The sequence below is a fragment of the Dendrobates tinctorius genome, unplaced genomic scaffold (genome assembly GCF_039654945.1).
Source record: "Dendrobates tinctorius isolate UK_male_01 unplaced genomic scaffold, ASM3965494v1 ptg000059l, whole genome shotgun sequence".
NCBI classification, from domain to species: Eukaryota; Metazoa; Chordata; class Amphibia; order Anura; family Dendrobatidae; genus Dendrobates; species Dendrobates tinctorius.
Genome location: NW_027361727.1, coordinates 5,854,204 through 5,875,494, shown reverse-complemented (window position 1 = coordinate 5,875,494; position 21,291 = coordinate 5,854,204). Strand labels below are relative to the sequence as shown.

Genomic DNA, 21,291 nt, shown 5'->3' with positions numbered 1-21,291 from the left:
TTGCCCCATCAGAAAAGATTAAAAAAACAAAAAAAATTACACTTACCTCCCTCCGCTTTGTTGCTAATAGCTGCCAGAATACTCACCAGGACTGTTCATCGCAGTGAGCATTCATTGCTCTTCAGTAGCGCGTAGTGTCAGCCACCAGCTTCCTGCTGCTGCCGGCCGTCACATGTGCCGATACTTAACAGAAATGAATATTCATAATATTCTTTTCTCTTAAGTATCGGCACATGTGACCGCCGTCAGCAGTAGAAAGCCGGTGGCAGACACTGCGCGCTACTAAAGAGCAATGAATGCTCTCTGCAATGAACAGTCCAGGTGAGTATTCTGGCAGCTGTGCTCTGCTTGTGAGCAGCGCATGACGTCCCTGCCATGAGCTGCTTACAAGCAGTAATCAGCTGCTGGCAACGGAGCAGGACACTGCGAGAGATCGGAGGAATAGAAGTGTTAAGGGCATGTCACACTAAGAGATATCGCTATAACTTGTGACGTTATAGCGATATTGCTAGCGATATCGCTATGTGTGATACTTACCTACAAACCCGCTCCCCCGCTGCTTATCGCTGATCGCGCTTCCTGCTGTGACGACGAGCGACGCGTGGAGCCGGGCGGGAGGACGCAGGATCGCCTGGTGTGACAGGTAAGTAGCGATCCCCGTCCCCAGCGATGTCGCTGGTGAGATCTGCCTGTGTGGCAGCTCACTAGCGACCACTTAGCGTTGCACCAGCGATCCTGACCGCGTCATATCGCTGGTCGGGATCGCTGGTGCATCGCTAAGTGTGACACTACCTTAATGGTTTGATTTTTTTTTTTTATTTAATTTATATTTTCTGATGGGACCATGCATGACAGGAATGGGATGGTGACAATCATACCAGAATAAGGATGGGACCATGCATACCCGGACTGGGATGGGGCCAATCATACCAGGATAAGGATGGGGACCCTGCATACCCTTATGGGGATGAGGGTGATCATTCCTGCCAGGATAAGGATGAGGGGTCATGCAAACCAGGCTAGGGATGAGGGGACCATATTTACCAGGATAGGGGATGTTAAAGGGAACCTGTCATCTGTTTTGGCTGCTATAATACTGTAGATAAGGCCCCGGTCTGACCTGAAAGATAAGAAAAATAACTTTTATTATACTCACCTTTGGTGGGGGGGGGGGATGTCCGGTTCGATGGGTGTCACAGGTTCGGGCCCGGCGCCTCCCATCTTCTTGCGACGCCGCCATCCTGCTTGCTTCATCGCTCCCCGGCATCGCGCTCCTGTGCAGGCGTACTTCTCCGCCCTGTTGAGGGAGAGCAAAGTACTGCAGTGTGCAGGCGCCGGGAAAGGTCAGAGAGGCTCGGCACCTGCGCACTGCAGTACTTTGCAGATAAGTACGCCTGCGCAGGAGCGCGATGCTGGGGAGCGAGGAAGCATATCATGTCAGAAGATAGAGAAATTATTGAAACAACCAGCACACTTTTTTTTTTTTTTTTGTGATCAGTTATTCCTTGAATAACGGCAATCACGTAATAGGATACCGGAAAATTCGGCCACGATCATGTTCTCAGGGTCTCTGCTACCCTGACTCTGGGGTCGCTACAGCCTTATTCCCAATTGCTGTTTTAAAACGGCAATGAGGGAGTAAGTACCACTAGCGACCAAAGTTTTATGCGTATCGGCAGTCGCTAAGGGATTAAAGGAATTGTCTAGAACGGTTTAAATTTATATCCTATCCTTGGGGAAGAGTCAGACGGACGTACAAGTCTGATGAGGATTGCAATACTTGGACTGGCCTTCCACTCTCCTGCCCCGAATGTGATCTTGTGTATTTCTATGCAGTTGTTGCGCTCTGAAGACATGATGGCCAGTCCAAGCAATTGCATTGTGATCCTCGTGAGAGTTATACAATAATCTCCCTTAGGTCCAACACCAGACACTCGCAGATCAGCTGATTGAAACTCCTGCTGCATCTGAATGTGTACAGTGTACAAAGCCAGATCAGCATGGCTCCATACACGGTTATAGACGTTTGTGGGTATTTCACCTCAGTCCATATTGAAGTAAATAGGAACTAAGCTGCAGTACCCAAAACTGACACTACACAATGTATAGAGCCGAAAGAGCACAGATCCAAACTGTGTGTAGTGGCCATTTTGGGTATTGCAGCTCTGTTCTTCATTTACAGCATGAGCTGCAGTTTTTCGGTGCGGGTGCCAGGTGTCAGATCTCCAACAGTCTGATTAATTTTGATTACCAATGCAAGGATTGGTCATCAAGAAGTCGTGGACATCCATTTTAAAGGGTACAATCTCTTATGCAGCCTACCGCGTTTCCTGTCTTCCAGTCTAGAAAAACCATATAGCGGTAAAAATGTATCTTTGAAAAAGGCTGTCTCTCATCATCATTTTAATGAGACCAGTCTTCAGCAAGTTAGGTGCACTTATTTAGATTTGCCTAAAATCTGAAAACTGCCTCCTCCCATTGCTAAGTTGATATTGTTTCTTTTAATATTCGCCTATTTTTAGGTGCATTTTAAAAATCCTCTTTAAATGCTAGCATAGAATGTAGTGTGTTTTTCCCTTTGCTAGGAAAGTTTACCTCTGCACTAGATCTGGAAAGGTAGTGCGTACAGGTCCCGTAGCGTATGACTATAGTTGGGCATACAAATAAAATGGCTATCGGCCAGACCTGTGTGCATGGTTTTTCAGTAGGGAGAGGGGAACCAGCTGCATCCAGACCCCATATGGCAGCAGTTTATCTCCTGCAGAGACAAAAGATCAAGAATGTTAGCTGTAATATGCCTAACTTGCTGTCAGAAATAAAAATCATTAGGTTCGGTCAACTTTTTTCTGATCTATATCATCAGCAATACTATCTCAGTGGCCTCTGACATTGCTGAGATACCGGTTGTCTCATAGCTTAGTGTCCTTAAAGGTTTGAGCAGGTGACGTGCTTTTGTAGGTTATTTGCAAGGTTTATGTAACACTGAGCTTCGTTCACACTTAAAGGAGTATGTCAGATCTACAGGATATGTCTGATAGACCAAGAAATGGATACAAAGTATCCTTCAGCTATCAACGCGAAACGCGCGTCGGAACTTTAGGTAGCTTGCGGACAGGTGACTTAAATGGGTATGTGCTTTCATGTTATGTAACTGTCTATATGGGGTTTTTTCTCTTCTATGGCACTCTGCACTTTACAGACCACTTTGGGTCTAGATGGACATATGTTTACATGCTGACGTACATTTTGCACATTCCCATAACCTTTACTTATCTTCGCAATCCTGTTTTGTGTGTATTTTACTTGGGTACAAATTCCTTCCTCCTAACTTTGTAGTGTTTTGTATATTTATGACATTAATTTAATTAATAAAATATATGACTTCTTTAAGGTCTAATTCTCTTTTTGAGTGGTGTGCTCAGGATACTTTGTATCCATTTCTTGGTCTATGTGGTTTCACACAACCCTGCACTTTATGCATGCTGAGAAACCCTCAATGGTGAAGGTTCTTTAACTGCATTAGTATGTTTTTGGACATTTTTGTAGAGGATATGTCTGATAGATGTCAGTCCTAGTGATGCGACCCACATCTATTCGACATTTATGGCTTGTCTGATATGGAACAAACACTTTAAAATAACAGTGTTTCTTATTTTACTTCAAAAGCAGTAATGTGTTTTTATTTATTTCATTGATGGGTCGATGTGCCAGTTTAACCCAATAGTTACCACCTTGTGTTGCTTTCCTTTGCACAGTAATCCTGGTCCTCAGCCACCATGTAAAGTGAGCTGTCAGTACTCCTTCAGACTGAGGCTGCGGACCCCCAGAAGGCCATAGTAGGACAAGTCTGCCTTTTTATAACAACTATTTTAAATGACCTGGACTCATGCTCAGCTATTTTGAGAGAGTTGGGATTAGTCACATGCAAGGCTAGGATATCTGACACTCCTATACTTGCCTTGCCTGTCAGGGTCACAGATCTGTTGTGTCTCATCCTGGAATCATAAATTTATTGAACTCCTTCATGGCTCATTGGGCAGAGCTCTTGTCTGATTTCTTTCTTGTGCATAGTCTAGTTGCATCTGGGCATCTCAGGCTTTGAAGGAATCATTATGGTGCTTTTTTTTCTTTAGCAAGTTAATAGTTTCATATACCCATAAAGCCTAGCACAGATATGACTCGCATAGATCAGAAATGTTGTCACTTTCCAAGCAAAATCTGCAGTGATTTAGATTTTGCTGGTTTTTCATTAAAAGCAATTTAGGGCATTTCCACAACAAGATGAGAATACTGCAGATATGATCATTGTTTTTCCGTGCAGAAATTATTTGCAGCACTTGAATGGGACTCTTAAAATCCTATCCACATGCCTGATACTGTAATGTGTTGTGGATTTTTGATGCGCTAATCCACGGGTGAAAGCGCAAGTGAATCCATCCCTGGTAAATGCAACCTTTAGCATCCATTCACACTTGTTGGATTTGACAGACTTTGTTACACAGACTTCATGTCAAAATCCACATCAAATCTCATCTCATGCATGTGAATAGGCTTTCTGCTAACATTTCATACATGGAAATTAAAATATTGTGCTGTATTGTTTCCAGCACATTATTACATGTATGTTTTTGTTCTGAGGGGTGATTTTATTACATGTATGTTTTTGTTCTGAGGGGTGAAAGTTTTTCACCCACGGGGACACATATTGTCTTACTTGACTTTGCAGCTGCTGACTGACATTGAACATTACTTAAGCCTGCTGTCAACAAAGACTTCTACACATCTCACTGTCATCCAGCAGTACCCGCTGCCATGGACTCTGTACTTGAATTTCCAACACTCATTTTACTCTGCTGAAACAGAATTTACATGTAAATTGTACAGCATTAGCAATACTCGTAAGATGGGCATCATGCATCATTTATTTAATGATATTCACATGGGTTAGTGGAAAAAAAATACCCTCACAGCACTGATGACATCCAAGTTGCATCCTAGTGCTGCCAAATTTTTATTGCCTTGTTACTATGAAAAGCTTGGAGAATGAGACTTGATTTAAACTTTTCCTAGACTACAATGAAAGACTATGGAATTAATGGCAACATAATTGGAAAAGTTTTTCACAATCAGGTGCTATATCCTGTTCTGCACTGATATGTCATGCTGGTCTTGCGTGTGCCCAAAAAATGTCTTGAGTCTTGAAAGTAGTGGACAACTTCTTTTAAAGACATTTCTAGTTAATAGACTAAGGCCTCATGCGGAAGTCCGTGAGTCATGTACGTTTTCTGTGTTTCTCACAGACAGAAAGCGTACCCGTGTTATAGTCCATAGAGCTGTCCAAAATGCCATGTTTTGTGGACCATGTGTTCTGCAAAAAATCATGGAGACAGGTCTATGGCTGTGTGAAAATCACAGACCATATACAGATGGCATCAGTGAGAAATCTGTGTGCTATCCCTGTTTGACATTGCAAAGGAATAGGAGATAATTTGCATTTATCTTTTCAGTACGTGAAAATCACTGACACACTGATTGTAAATACTGCCCCGCTGACTAAACATTGAAAAAACTGTGGAGTCGGAGCCCATTTTCGTGGAGTTGGTATAAAATGTACCAACTCCGACTCCTAAAATATATAATAAATTTGGGTGCAGTAGTTCAATTCATTTTATGGGAAATACTTTTTTCATAAGAATTTGGGAAAGTTGTGAAATGTCCTATAAATGTCTGTCCTATTCCTGATCTAAGGTCTAGACTTTTAGCTGAGATGAATCTGTGCTGCAGTTTATGTTCATGATAAGTAGTGGCGCTCCTTCTCGAAAGATAAGGGAAAAAAAATAACAAACACAGGGAAGGAATGCCTGCATTCATCTCAGAACTTCTGGAGTCAACAGGAAAGCAGGATTAAGGTAAGGACTTCTTAAAACATACCTAAACTTTCAATAAACTGTGCATAAATCAATATTCCAGTATATGTTGTCTCTGTATGCTTGATATTTTTTAGTTTGTTTTTCCTCTTAGCTCCTGTTTGGAGAAATTAGCTGCTCTGATGACTTAGACTAGTTTCACGTTTGCGTTTGGAGGCGCAACGCACGCTCGCTGTAAAGCTCCGCCCCCTGACTCTCCTCCTCCGGTCAGCTCCGCCTATAGGCGCATGCCGCTGCATGCGGCCTGCGTACCCTATCTTTAGCATTGGGTACGCAGGCTGTGCGCAGGTATGGGTTTGCCGCCGCATGCGTCGTTTTAACAGTGCCGCGACCGCACCAAAATGCAATATGTTCAGAGTAAAGCAATCTAACAAGATATTTTACAAACTTTATATTTATCATCTGTCCTATTGATTTATGCAAAGATTGTTTTATTTCTATCCTAAATTATACAGTGCATGATTCCCTATTGCAAGAATTTCAATATACCTTATTTTTTTACAGGATAAAATTATTTTGTGAACGAATTTACATAATTACAAAATGTCTAAGAAGCATCTTATGAAGTCAGCTGTATTTGAGCATTTCACAGTGACTCAAGATAAAAAAACATTTTGTGTGTCATTGTATAAGTGACCCAGATGAAAACAAATGCTGTGATGCCAAAATCGGTGCATACTCAGTGATAAAAATGCTCCTTCAAGAGCTTCCAATATAAAAAGGCAATTTCAACACTGCCACCCAGAAGTTTACAAAGCTGTGATTGATAAAGATCACAGCAGCACCAAGAAACCAGAGCCCAGCACTTCCCGTCAGGCAAAGGAGGAGGAAAGAGCGTCTCAAACATGTTACAAGATATTTTGTAAGTGACAGTTGCTGTAACAATGACAGCAGATGTGTTTAAAAAAAACAGCTCATCGAGCTTGTTGTGAAGGACAGTGTACCATTATTATTTGCATGACCAGCTTGGTGATATGGCCCGCAAACTTGGTGTTTCTCTGGAAAGAGAAAGTGTTAGAAAATTTGTGATTTGAAGAAGCCCCTATAAAAAAGGAAGATCTTAACAAGACTCTCGAGACGCTTCGCATTTCTTAAAATTAATGCCTACACTAGACACAGTGTGAACTATTTTGCTATCAACTTTCGATATCTTTGGGACAAAAAAAATTGTTACGAAGACGCTGGCAGTAAAAGATACTAAAGCTCATAACGGCAGTCAGTTTCTCCAGACCTTAGTGGAAAAAGTTCTGCAAGATTATGAACTCAAAAAAGAACAGATTCTTGCTATTGTAACTGATAAGGCTTCAAACATGAAGTACAATTAAATAATAATAATTTGATTTCTATAGCGGCGACATATTCCACAACACTTTTCATTCCAGAGGGAACTTGTGCAGACGATAGACATTACAGCATAACAATAACCACATAGATCATAACAGATACCAAGAGGAATGAGGGCCCTGCTCGCAAGCTTACAATCTATGACGAAAAGGGGAGACACAAAAGGTGTAAACTGATGAATGAGAATAATGAAGGTGAACAGCAGCTAGAAGAACATTTCATATTCAGTATTGGAGATGCAAGGCCACAGTCCTGTTCCCATAACGGAGGAACAAACAGATATTACTATAGAAGAATAGCAAAATTATTCTTTACAATTAGATGATTTTGTTGAAGCTGCTTCACACCGCTTTCCTATTCATCACATGCGCTGTGTTGTCCACACTCTGCAGCTGGCAAGAAGAGTCTGCAAGACGGCATGCGAAAACTCTGATTAGCAAAGATAGGAAATTGGTTATTGCTGCCAGAACCTTTAAAATTGATTCCATCTTGAGGAGACGTGCTGGAAAAGGGGCAATTGAGGTTGAAGCCACTCGATTGGGCAGCACCTATTTAATGATCGCTTGAGCTGAAACCCTTCCTTGTAGATATGGCCAACCCCTCAGGTAACACTACATGAAGGTCAATGATGGACACAGGTGGCTGAATTGAGGGAATTGCTTCATCACCCATTTACAGTGACAAAATAGTTACAAGCTGAGGATTTAACTCCTGGCATTTTTATAACGGAGTGGAAGAACTTGTTGTTTTGCCTGTCCCAAAGAGGAGGTTTAATCGCAAATGGCATTGCTGCTTCAATGAAACGGAGAGAGACACTGCTGCGAGAAGAATTTTTTTTTCTAATAGCAGTTTGTGGACCCGAGTCATTGTATATTGCTGGATAATCAAACAGCTTACTAAAGGAAAAGACACTCTGATTGAGGTAGCAGTTAAGATGAGTGGCCTACAGGACGGCCAAGAGCAAGAGGACTCTGGTCTTGCCAGTGCTACTGCTGCCGTTTCTTCATCCTCATCAGGAGTTTGATTTCGAAAAGTATTTGGACGACATGGAGCAGGCAAAGCGTTGCTGCAGAGGAAAAAGATTCCACTCCCATAGAAAACTGACCATATTTCAGTAGCATTTTTCACTTTCTCTCAAAGAAGTAGAAGAGTTCAATCGTTCATCAAAACTGACTGTGCACGAGGCAATTCCTTTACACCCTGAAATTGTTAGAGATGTTGCCCATGTGGTTACTGCTTTGCCACCAAACCAAGTTAGTGTAGAGAGGTTGTTCTCTAGCCTTAAAATAATTAGGTCATATTTGAGGTCATCTATGAAGGAGGATCCGATGGAGGCGATACGATTTCAGAACAAATTCATAGACTGCACAAATGTTATTCAGTACGTTTTTATTGAAAACTTTTTTCCACTTACTGCATAGTGTACAATAAATTGTAAATATGGAAAAGTTTTTTGCTCTAAAGTTGTATTCCAATAAATGTATTTTATGATCTATCTAAATGGCTTGATTATTGTATCATAATAATGATTAAAAGCCTGATACCATTTTACTACAGTAAATTTATCACTTAAACATAAGCCATGTATGAGAGAGTCGCAGCCAGAGTCGGAGTCATGGAAATTGAGGAGTTGGAGGTTTGGCTTATGGACTCCACAGCCCTGCCGAAACCATAACATTGCACTTGACTGCTGCAGCCAATCTGCATAGATCTTTGCCAGTCTGCTGACTTTTTCAAAAAGGGCTAAGGACGCTGAAAGTTGTGCAAGGGAGCTGCGTCATTCTAGTAATTTTAACCTGTTAGTGACTGGGCCCATTTTTTAAAATGTGACCAGTGTCACTTTATGTAGTAATAACTCTGGGATACTTCAACATATCCCATTTGAATTTGAGATTTTTTTTTTTTGACACATATTTTTTGATAATGGAAAAGTTAGGTTGATATTTTTGCCTTTTATTTATATAAATATCAAAAATTTGGCAAAAAATTTAAATAGCAATTTTCAAACTTTTTTTTTTTTATCCATTTAATCCAGATAGTTAGATCACACAAAACATTAATAAATATTTCCCTTATGTCTGCTTTACATAATAATCACCATTTGTAAAACGTTTTTATTTTATCATTTTTGAAGGTTTAAAAATGTAGCCGTAACTTTTCATTTTTATTTAACCCCATAACGACCGCTGATACGCCATTTAATGGCGGCAGTTAAGGGTACTTAAACCACAGCGCTGTGAATTCACGGCGCTGTGGAAAAAGTGTATAGCATCCCCCAGAGTCGGATTTTCTCCGGGGTCTCGGCTGCCGGGGGTAGCAGAGACCCAAGAGAACATGTTTCGGGTCGGCTTTTACCGACCCTGGTTTTGCGATCGTCGTTATTAACCGTATAACGGCAACCGCAAAAAAAGTCTGATGTACCATTTAACTTTTCTCTTCTCTGATGTGATTGCACATCAGAGGAGAGAAATAGGGTCCCTGATCCCCCCCCCGGTACCTCCCGATGCTCCTCGGCCCTCGTGCTTCCCCCCCCCCTCCCTTTGGCATCACCATCTTCATCTGGGAAGAAAATGGCGGGCACATGCGCAGTGCGCCCGCCGAGATCTGCCGGCCGGCAACATTAGGAAGATTTTTCCAATTGGTTTATTTTGGTCACTGTGATAGACCCTATCACATCGATCAAAATAAAAAAAAATAGTAAATAAACCCCCCTTTATCACCCTCTTAGTTAGGGAACTATAATGAACTAAAGAAAATTTCATTTTCCCATTAGGGTTAGAGTTAGGCTAAAGTGAGTTAGGGTTGGGGTTAGGGATAGCGGTGTGTTGGGGTTAGGTTTGTGGTTAGGGTTGGGGTTAGGGTTGGGAATGTTAGGGTTATGGTTAGGTTATGGTTAAGGTTGGGATTAGGGTTAGGGGTGTGTTGGGGTTAGGGTTTAGTTAGGGTTAGGGTTGGAGTTAGAATTGAGGCGTTTCCAGTGTTTAGGCACATCAGGGGGTCTCCAAAACGTGACATGGCACCACCATTTATTCCAGCCAATTTTGCGTTCAAAAAGTCAAACTGTGTTCCCTCCCTTCTGAGCCCCGACGTGTGCCCAAACAGTGGATTACCCCAACATATGGGGCATCAGCGTACTCAGGACAAATCGCACACCAACCTTGGGGGTTTAATTTCTCCTGTTATCCTTGGGAAAGTAAAAATTTGGGGGTGAAAACATAATTTTTGTGGAAAAAATGATTTTTTATTTTCACAGCTCTGTTATAGACGTCTGTGAAGCACTTGGGGGTTCAAAGAACTCACCACACATCTAGATAAGTTCCTTGGGGGGTCTAGTTTCCAAAATGGTGTCATTGGTGGGGGGTTTCTACTGTTTAGGCACATCAGGGGCTCTCCAAACGCGACATGACACCCGCAGACCATTCCATCAAAGTCTGCATTCCAAAACGTCACTTCTCTTCCGAGCCCCAAGGTGTGCCCATACAGTAGTTTTCTCTCACATATGGGGTATCAGTGTACTCAGGAAAAATTGTACAACAACTTTTGGGGTCCAAATTCTCCTGACACCCTTGGGAAGATAAAAAGATTGGGGACTATAAGATCATGTTTGTGGAAAAAATGATTTTTTTTTTTATTTTCACGCCCGGGCGTTATAAACTTCTGTGAAGCACTTGGGGGTTCAAAGTGCTCACCACACATCTAGATAAGTTCCTTGGGGGGGGTCTAGTTTGCAAAATGGGGTCACTTGTGGTGGATTTCGACTGTTTAGGCACATCAGGGGCTCTCCAAACGTGACATGGCGTCCGATCTCAATTCCAGCCAATTTTGCTTGGAAAAAGTCTAACGGCGCTCCTTCCCTTCCAAGCTCTGCCATATGCCAAAACAGTGGTTCCCCCCACATTTCAGGTATCAGCGTACTCAGGACAAATTGCACAATAACTTTTATTGTCCAATTTCTCCTGTTACCCTTGGTAAAATAAAAAAATTGGACCTGAAGTAATTTTTTTGTGGAAAAAGTGAAATATTCATTTTTATTTTTATTTTTTTTAAAATTCGTGTGAAGCACCTGAAGGGTTAATAAACGTCTTGAATGTGGTTTTGAGCACCTTGAGGGGTGTAGTTTTTAAAATGGTGTCACTTTTGGGTATTTTCCATCATATAGACCCCTTAGTGTATTCAAATGTGCTGTGGTCCCTAATAGAAAAAAAAATGGTGTTGTAAAAGTGAGAAATCGCTGGTCAATTTTTAACCCTTATAACTTCCTAACAAAAAAATTTTGGGTTCCAAAATTGTGCTGATGTAAAGTAAACTTATGTGAAATGTTATTTATTAAGCATTTTGAGTGCCATATCTCTGTGATTTAAGGGCATAAATATTCAAAGTTGGAAAATTGCAAAATGTGAATTTTCGCCAAATTTCCTTTTTTTTTTCCCCCCCACAAATAAACGCAAGTTATATCAATGAAATTTTACCTCTATCATGAAGTACAATATGTCACTAAAAAAACAATGTCAGAATCTCCAGGATCCATAGAAGCGTTCCAGAGTTATTACCTCATAAAGGGACAGTGGTCAGAATTGTAAAAATTGGCCCGGTCATTAACGTGCAAACCACCCTTGTGGGTTAAGGGGTTAATATTTATTTATTTTTTTTGGGGTGGGGGGAGGTTAATATTTTACCACCCTGGGTCCATTAATAAAATGTCTGGCTTAAAGTAATATACAATACATTTAAGGCCCCAAAAACGCTGGTCTTTCAGGGATTAAACTTTCTCTAGTCTGGAATGACTTGAGCATTTTTTTTTAACTAAAATAACTAACGAAGAGTCTTCTCATACAGCGACCTGTGCTGCTGTGGGTTTAATGTTTGGTATCCACAGAGAAACAGTAGGTTTCCTAGTGAAAGATCATATTAAGCACATCTAACTGATTTTTACTATATGACTGGAGCAGCATAAGAAGGAGGAGCTGTGAAAATGGCTCATTTAGGGTTTCAGTCATACATCTAAAACTACTCCATGCTGTAGCTAATCCATGAATGACAAGGATTTGTTCTGGATTCCTGGGAATTGTCCACAGGGCACCGCTTCAGCATGGATCCTTGTGTAGCGGAGAAGATGTTATATTAGCATATTGTTAACGTCACACAGGGTCTGAGTGGCAATTCAGTAATATGAACAATATTCCCTGTTATCTGCCCTACTAGTGATGATGATCTTGGGAGACGCTCTGATAGTCTACAGTTCGGTGGTTAGAGAGAAATCTCTAAAATAACATTACAATAATGCGTGTTGAAGCATTTGTCTGGTGACACTAGCTACAGTATGGGGAGGTGAACAGCGTTTACGAGATCACATATCCTCATGGAAGAGAGGGTACGATTGGCAGAGGGAAAGGGACAGGTACATGCCTGCCGATCATGCTCCCATCCTGATGTGGAAGTAAACCGTGCCAATCAAACCCTTTAAAAAGTGGTGATCAAAAACCTGTAAGTGCAGGGAAATTGGGGTGACTGCAATATAGCTAGAATCCTGAATGGCAAATCTGTCTGGTTTAGCAAAGAGCACATCATTCAGGACTCCGAGTGTAAAGTGTTATTACATTACATCTAGCAGTTTGGTTTTTTTTGCTGGTTTTCTTCTATTGGTGAGATCAGGTGTAGCAGGATGCTGCAGGAACGTTGTCTTTTGTAATGCTACTGAAGTGTTCTGTCTTCTGACAAATCCTTTCATCTCTTGCAGTACAACAAACACCTCTTTGTGCACATTGGACAAGCCAATCACTCGTACAGTGACCCTCTGCTTGAACCCGTAGACATTCGCCAAATTTATGACAAATTTCCAGAAAAGAAAGGGGGCTTAAAGGAACTCTTTGGGAAAGGGCCACAAAATGCATTTTTCTTAGTAAAATTCTGGGTAAGTTGACTGACCTGTGTGTTTTGTTATATAACATATGTATTTATTGTATCATATTTTGTTTTTAAATGCTACTTTATCAATCTGAATCCATACGGTTAAAAATGTTTCCCCTTCAGGTTGTGTGCCCACTATCAGGATACAGCAGCGTTTTGGACTCTGCGTATTTTCACTGCATCCAAAATGCTACGTTCTAATGACGCAGGTGATTTCGTATGTGTTCACTGAACCATGTGGATTTACCGCATGTAATGAATGGCTATGGGTGAGACTACGCAGTGGAGACTGCCGTTTCCACTGCAAATAATTGACATGCTGTGGCTCGTATACCCTCACCGCGGGTGAGTTTACACCATGTCAAATAGAAACACAGTGGGCATGGAACTTCTAGAAATCCCATCCACTGTACTTGTAATCTAAAACATATGTGAGCGGCGTCCAAAACACTGCTATTCCGGATTTTGAGCACATACCCTCAAGGGCTGGCATGACCTTTAACCTGACTTAGATATGCAATCCATGTGTGGTTGGTTCCTGTTCAACTCCTCGGATCCCTACCAATCATCAGAGCAAAATTTCAGCTATGTTCAGTGAAGGAAAAACATGCTATATACCTTAAAATCTATTCTGCTTTTACCGTTTTTAGATGTTTGCAGAAATGCAAAAAAACACATGTACTGTAATATGAGAAACAGACAAAATAAAAACTAAAGCCTGCCTTACACATTAGATGGCTGTCGTCCAGTTGTTTAGCTGGCAACTGTCTCGGCCAGCTTTGCCATATGCAGGGACACCCTTTCGGCAGAGCGCTCCCGTGTCCTTTGAGTGCTGTTGCTAAACATGTCTGCCAGCGGGTTATCTCCAGGAGACAATGCGATTGTCGGTCCGAAATCGGAAGTGCCTGATCAGTATTTCCCTCTACAATAGTACAGGTTTTCCATACACATTAGACAGTCAGCCGAACCCGTTGGTATCGGCAGATTCAGATCACATTGGTCTATTGTGTATTGATGACGGGGGTGTTAAAATTTTCAGTGTGAACCCACATCGATGAACACTAGCGGTTGGACCCACAGTGATATCACAATGAAGCGGTCTGGCGTTTGGTAGAATGGCTTTAATAGACATTTGATTGTTGCCTATTATGGCCAATGAATGAAGCTTACCAAAGCTTTTTTTCCCTCACGATGAGTAAGTGGTCCAGGTGGTTGGAGTGATCAAACGTTAATTACATATTTTTGGTGGATGTAACTAATGTTTAACTCCTTAACGACCCATGAATGACACTGTCCTTATAGGTACAGTGGAGGTAATAATTATTTGATCCCTTGCTAATTTTGTAAGTTTGCCCACTGACAAAGACATGAACAGTCTATAATTTTAAGGGTAGGTTAAGTTTAACATTGAGAGAATATCAAGAACAAAATACAGAAAATCACATTGTATAAATTATGTAAATTCAGAGGCAAACAAGACTTTAATACTTGGTGGCAAAACCCTTGTTGGCAAGCACAGCAGTCAGACTTTTGTAGTTGATGAGGTTTGCGCACATGTCGGGAGGAATTTTGGTGCACTCCACTTTGCAGATCATCTCTAAATCATTAAGATTTTGAGGCTGTCGCTTGGCAACTCGGAGCTTGAAGTCTCTCCATAAGTTTTCTATGGGATTAAGGTCTGGAAACTGGATGGGCCACTCCATGACCTTAATGTGTTTCTTTTTGAGCCACTCCTTTGTTGCCTTGGCTGTATGTTTTGGGTCATTGTCTTGCTGGAAGACCTAGCCACAATTTTTACAAATGGCAAAACGTATATATAGGATGTACTCGCGCTATGATTCAGGCATATACACAAATACTGATCAATATTAAATACCTGTAGTGATGTAGTAAATTCTCATAGACGGAAGACAGTCGGAAGGCAGATAGTTGAATCAGGTGTGAGATCAATTAGGCAAACTAAATTGAATTAAAGGGACAAGAGAATTAAAAGAAGCTCATAAGGAATGGCGCTTAAAACGTATGTGCAAATAAGCAAATGATGGTTAATGTGCTAAAAAATGACAAAAAAATATAAAATTGCCAAGGAAATACCTATAAGGATGTGCAAATGAGCTTATCAATACCACACTAAGGTGCTGGATGTGCTAAGTGCATGTAGAGGCTTTAGAACTACAATACTGTGGTATTAGCTTGAAGTAATCGCTCCAAGGTGCTAGTAGTGCTGCGTGTATCCAAGGAGGTGATCAATTGACCAGCAAGAGTTAAGTCCAGTACCTGTAGTTTAAATTTTAGTTTCGATAGTTAGAAGATTAGGTACTTAGCTTGGAAGTAAATAAATCCAAGGTTCCTCCGGGAATGAAATGAGTCCTGGAGCGCTGCCCCGGCTCGTGGCAGAATGGACAGTCTCCTTTTTTGTAAAGTTATACGGGACAAGTCCTGTAATAATTGAATGGCAGTGTCCTGATACATAATCTCCTTCAGGGACCTGGCCTTTATCATAATCCTCTCCTTAATTTCAAAATCATGTAGACAGTAAATATTGTCTCTTGGGAAAGTTGAAGTTCCTTTGGGCTGTAAGGCCCGCTGTACCCGATTAAATTGAAAGGGAGTGGAGACTGGATCGCCAAAGATGGAGGTGAAGATTTCTTGCAGGATTAGCTTAACATTTTCCTGGTCATTCGATTCTGGGACTTCTCTCACTCTATTACATCTCCTACTCTTGTTGTCCAAGTCCTCTAATTGAATCTGCAGATCTCTGACCACTTTCTGCTGCATAATAGATGTCTAGTGCAAACCGGCCACATGGGATCTGGCTTCATCATGCTCTCCTTCTAAGGAGTCAATTCTGCCCGCCAAAAGCTGCAAGTCCTGTCGCACATAGGCAATTTCTGACCTGCATGCGTCTTTGACCTCCGTTATTAATGCTTTGAAATCCTCCTTTGATGGGAAACGAGAGAAAAACTTCAGCCACTGTGGGGGGGGGGAGATGGTCATCCGGGAGGTCACCACCTTCATCAGAGGACCCCTCTAAATAATCGCTCCCAACTTCTGTATAGTTGTTACTAAGTGTTAATTTAGGAGGATCCTTGTGAGGTATAGAGACCCCTTTTTTCCCTGACTACAAGTCTCCTCCATAGGGAATGCTGTATGGGATATCTGCAGTGTGGGCTCTTTAGCTTGAGCCAGATCAGTTAAGGGGGGAAAATGGCTTCTCCCTACTATTTGCTGCAAACTGCCAATGTCAGCAGCGTGCTGGCCAAGAGAAACCTGCTCTTGTGTTAATCCAGCAGGAGAGCGCAGCACAGGAGTATCATTTTCATGTGCCGCTTCCCTCATATCCCCTGGGGAACCAGCGACTGCACGGCCTGAAGGCCTCTCACCAATACCCTGGCTGTCGGCATCAGCGTCCTACGCCCACTTCTGAACCGCTTCTTCCACGAGGCAAGATGGTGCCTGGACTCCAGCGGTGCCCTGATCTCAGAGGAGAAAGGCGTCCAGGGCCTTCGCGGGACCGATGGACGCCGCTCCAGGTAGCAGCAGGTTCCTGGTTCTCCTGGGACCCATCTTTGGATAAATTGAAGCGCCGGTGCAGCGTGCTTTTGCCGTTATGCGGGTGTACCCGGCAGTAGCTCTGCAGTGGCACAGCCGCTCACGCCGGCATCTGGACACGACCCCAGTTGTGCATTTGTTTTAATAAGGAGGCTTTCTGGCTTAGCAAGTGAGGCTGGAATTTATAGATTTGGTGGCTGGCTTAGATAATGGACTGAAAATAAGGGCGGCAGTATTGGCTTTTGAACTGGGCCAGAAAGTCATAAATTACACTGACAGACTCTGCTAACGCAAAAGTTAGTTTTTCCTGGACTTTTGGATGGAGGCTGAAATTTTGACCATGGACCATTATTTATACTGAAACTGTCTTTTTTTTCTTTTAAATTAATTTAGCAAACAGTCAAATACTTTAGATTCCTTAACAAGCCTTCAAAAAATGTTTTTGCCATGTGTTTTAGGAAAAAAAAAAAAAAAATTTCATTTGTCTCTAATAGCAACTTTTCCTTAGCATGTGAGCCTATCCTGAAAGTAATGCTTGACACATCTCAATATTTCACTTTTTGTTTGCTAACAATTACCTTTGTGCGTTCCTTTTACACCAAAACTATAAATAGGGGCAGCATGGTGGCTCAGTGATTAGCACTGCAGCCTTGCAGCAGCGCTGGAGATCTGGGTTCAGATTCCACCAAGGACAACATCTGCAAGGAGTTCGTATGTTCTCCCCGTGTTTTCGTGGGTGTACTCCGGTTTCCTCCTACACTGCAAAGACATATACTGATAGGGAATTTAGATTGTAAGCCCCATTGGGGACAGTGATGATATTCTGTGTAAAGCGCTGTGGAATAAGATAGCGCTATATTAGCAAAGCATAATCAATAAATACCCATGTAATGTTTTAAAATGGTTTTGCAAAAACTGCACCATTGATTGATATACAACCCTACCCAGTGCCTATGGCGTTTACTGGTATATTTAGTACTGAAGCTCAATGTCCTCATTGTCATCGTTTATGCTTGGAACAAAATGATAATCGCACGCTATGCTGTACAGTATTACTGCTCATTGATCAAGATGTAGGAAAACCAATGCGCCATCTACCCAGCGAACACTAGTCATCTAGTTCAGTTGCATAAAAGGGACATTGTAGTGAGCTGTAAAACAGAGTGGTAATTTGTAATTTCTTGAGGGTTGTATGCAATTTGTACAAAATATTCCTTGTTGTTCGCTGTCCTCTTGTGGAGTCGTTGCATCACAGTCACATACAGCTCGGTAATGGCAGAATGGTGTATGGACTGGGCTGGACTGTAATGTAATGCAGAATATTGTTCTTATTGATGCACATGGAACCAAGAACAAAAGGTGCAGCCTAGTAAAGACTTTACATAAAAGGAGCAAAATACATCAAATACTTGCAACGTTTCTCCAGGTCCTCAGCAGCTGACACCCTGTAGTAATAGATTCTGGGCTAAGCACCTGATCAGAGGACAATGGCGCAGGTTTCTGTATCAGATACAGAAATGCATCTTTGTTTTGCAGGAATTTGCATTGCAAACAGGCAGCACGTGAGAGCGCAGCCTCTTGTAATCAGGACGAGCCTTCCAGATTCTTTTGATGTAGTAGCGCTTATTTATGAAGCAGAAATTAGACAAGGAGCTGCTTCCATTGCTGATTGTATTTAGTGACTGGCGCGCATGGAGAGAAAAGGGCATACAGGCCAAAGCTGAGCGCTTTGTGAGGGATGTACATACAATTCAGGGAATATGAAAAAAAGAAAAATGACCCTATTGCAAGCGACCAGGTGCATTATTATTCTGAAAATAAATGAATAATTAGATCGGCCTTCACTAGATGTAGGCGAGCATAACAAGTAGTTATTGCTCCGAGACCTCATAAGCTGAAGTGGTTTTACCCCAAATGAAATTAATTACCTATTCACAAGGTAGGTGATAAGTCTAATTGCTGGGGCCCCAGCAATCACTACAACTGGGTTCTTTAGCCCGTTTGTCCTTGCTGTGGTCAGGGATTGCAAGAGTGGCATGGTCGCTTATGTGTATTACCGCTCCATTCGTTGTTGCAGTCAATGTTTGTGGTACTAAGGAAGATAGATTACAACACTCAGATGTTGCCATCAGCCCCATAGACTTTGAATGGAGCGACAGCAACGACCACCACTTTATCCAAGCTCCTCCTTGCTGCACCATCACCCTCATCCCAATAATATGTTTAAAAGTAGTGGAGTAGCCCTCTAAAACATCTTCAATGGAAAGGACACTTTCATTATCGTTTTCACTACATTATGGAAGTAGTCTCCTCCAGACCCTGGGTACCATCCGCACAAGAGACGCTCACTTTACGCATGGTGGGCATAGCCACATGCGTAAAGTGAGCGTTTCACTGAGATCCTATGGGTGCGGAATTGCTGTGATTACGCATAAAGAATTGGCATGCTGTGGATTTTTCCGCTATGCGATTCCGCAGCGGGAAAAATCTGCAGCATTAGCACAGCATTGCGTAATCCCTTGGATTGCATGGGATGCGGTTTTTTTGCGTTTTCGCAGCGAAAAAGCACAAAAAACGCAACGTGTGCACACAGCCTTAAGTGCACCTTTCCACCGATTTGCTTTCCTTCTGTCTCCACCTTCCTCTTCTTGGATTGACAGTTCTGGCTTCATAGAGCCAGAGAAGGATGTAGATAGTTGGAAAACAAGCAGGTTGGAAGGTGCACTTTAAGGCTATGTGCACACGTATGCAGAAAATTTCTGCATAAAAACCGGACTCCTTCCCAAAAAAAACGCGCAGTTTTTGCCGCGCGTCCCCAGACACATAGAACATAGCTAGAAATGCTGAATTTTCCGCGAAATTAATGAGCATGCTGCATTTTTTACCGCGAAGCATTTTTTTCGTGGAAAAAAAACGCATCAATATGCACAAAAAGTGCAAAATGCATTAAAATGAATGGGAAGCTTCTTTTAAGCGTTTTTTGAGCCGAATTTTTGGTAAATCCGCAGGGAAAAACGCGAAAAAAACCGCTGTGTGTGAACACAGCCTAAATGTTTGGCCACACAAACCGAGCATCTGTACTTGGTTTGACCACTGATTCTGTGCTAACAGTCTCTTTAAATATCTGAAGAGGAGAGAAGTTGAAATGTAGGCAGAATAACTTGTGCAGTGCCTGTTATGTCCTGTTTCTCTGTTAGAACAATCATTATCACCCAATTCTTTCCTGCCCGGCGACACTCTACAGGTTACCAGATGTGTGTTTTCTTAGCACCATAGGCTGCCCCATCAATCAATATGTCTTAAGCATGGAAGAATCTCACACATTTTAAATGGTGTTCCATTTCTCTCTGTATAAATTGGCCATCACCAATCCCTGCGTAAAGTGTCTTGGTATCAAAAGAAATGGGAGATGTGCCTTCCTGCAATTACCCAGTAATCACACAGAACAGTAATTGGGCCATAGGTGAGACGTGCAGCCTGCAGCCCTGAGCTCCACCAGCCTCGGCGCTTTGTGCATCACATTCATACACTCCCTGATTCTCCACACAGCATGCCAAATCCCACAAACTACTTATGAGCAAGCCTGTGTGTTTTAGCCCAGTTTAGCTTTTGTGTCTGCTGAGAGCAGAAAGATTTCTCTTGAAGGGAAGAATAATATATGTCATGTTTTCTTTGCAGTTAACATTCAGTTTTGTTATATATTCCCTTACCTTTCTAATTATTTTAAAGCAAAATGTATTACAGGCATGGATTAAATTCTATAGACCTTATTTTTTTTTTTTAGCTTTACAGACAATATTATAGGCTCTTTTTTTTAAAAAAAAAACAAAAAACCTGTAAATGTTAAAATCTAGTGGTTTTAGAACATAATTTTTTTTTCTCTCATAATGTTAATAAAGTTATTATTGGAAACCATCAGCAAAAATCCTTGCAGGCAGAAACCATCAACAGTAACCATTACTGTTTAACAGATTATCACGGTTTATAGTTAAATGGGTATTCCCATCTCCAAAATCCTATCCCAATATGTAATAGGTGTAATAATAGTATTATTATTACACCTACACTGGCGCAGTAGCCGCTATCAGATCACCGCTATATACACCGATAGCTGCTACTGTGCGCCATTTTCAAATGGATTTCTTTTTTTAAATATCAGGATAACCTCAATCATAATAATATGCCCATGTTTTTATGCTGCAGCACACGCACCACTGCTGACGTCTGCCTGCAGAATGTGTTTGTTTTTTTAGTATGTGTATATATAATATTATGTAAACTAGGGGGCAGGTCAGTGAGGGATCAGTGACCTGTCAGCAGGATGCCTTATGAATACCTAATCAGAGCACCACTTGAAGAACCCCCCACATGCTGCCCCGAATCACAAGCTGCCCCAAATCATGAGCATATCAATAACTGAAAACTGAAAATAAAGATTAAAGGGAATCTGTCACCCTATTTTTCGCCTATCAGCTGCCAGCACCGACAATCAGGGACTTATCAACAGCACTCTGTAATGCTGTAGATAAGCCCCCGATGTAACCTGAAAGATAAGAAAAAA

At 41.7% G+C, this 21,291-nt stretch overlaps 1 protein-coding gene across 3 annotated transcripts in view; it reads left to right on the top strand.

Annotated features, from left to right (window-relative positions):
• TEAD1 (TEA domain transcription factor 1) overlaps window positions 1–21,291 on the top strand; it is a 268,582-nt gene that overhangs the window by 225,068 nt on the left and 22,223 nt on the right. For all 3 annotated transcript variants that reach the window (XM_073578361.1, XM_073578358.1, XM_073578359.1), the window contains one exon: window positions 13,009–13,182. In XM_073578361.1, coding sequence (XP_073434462.1) covers window positions 13,009–13,182 — 174 coding nt within the window. The remainder of the gene's footprint in view (window positions 1–13,008; window positions 13,183–21,291) is intronic.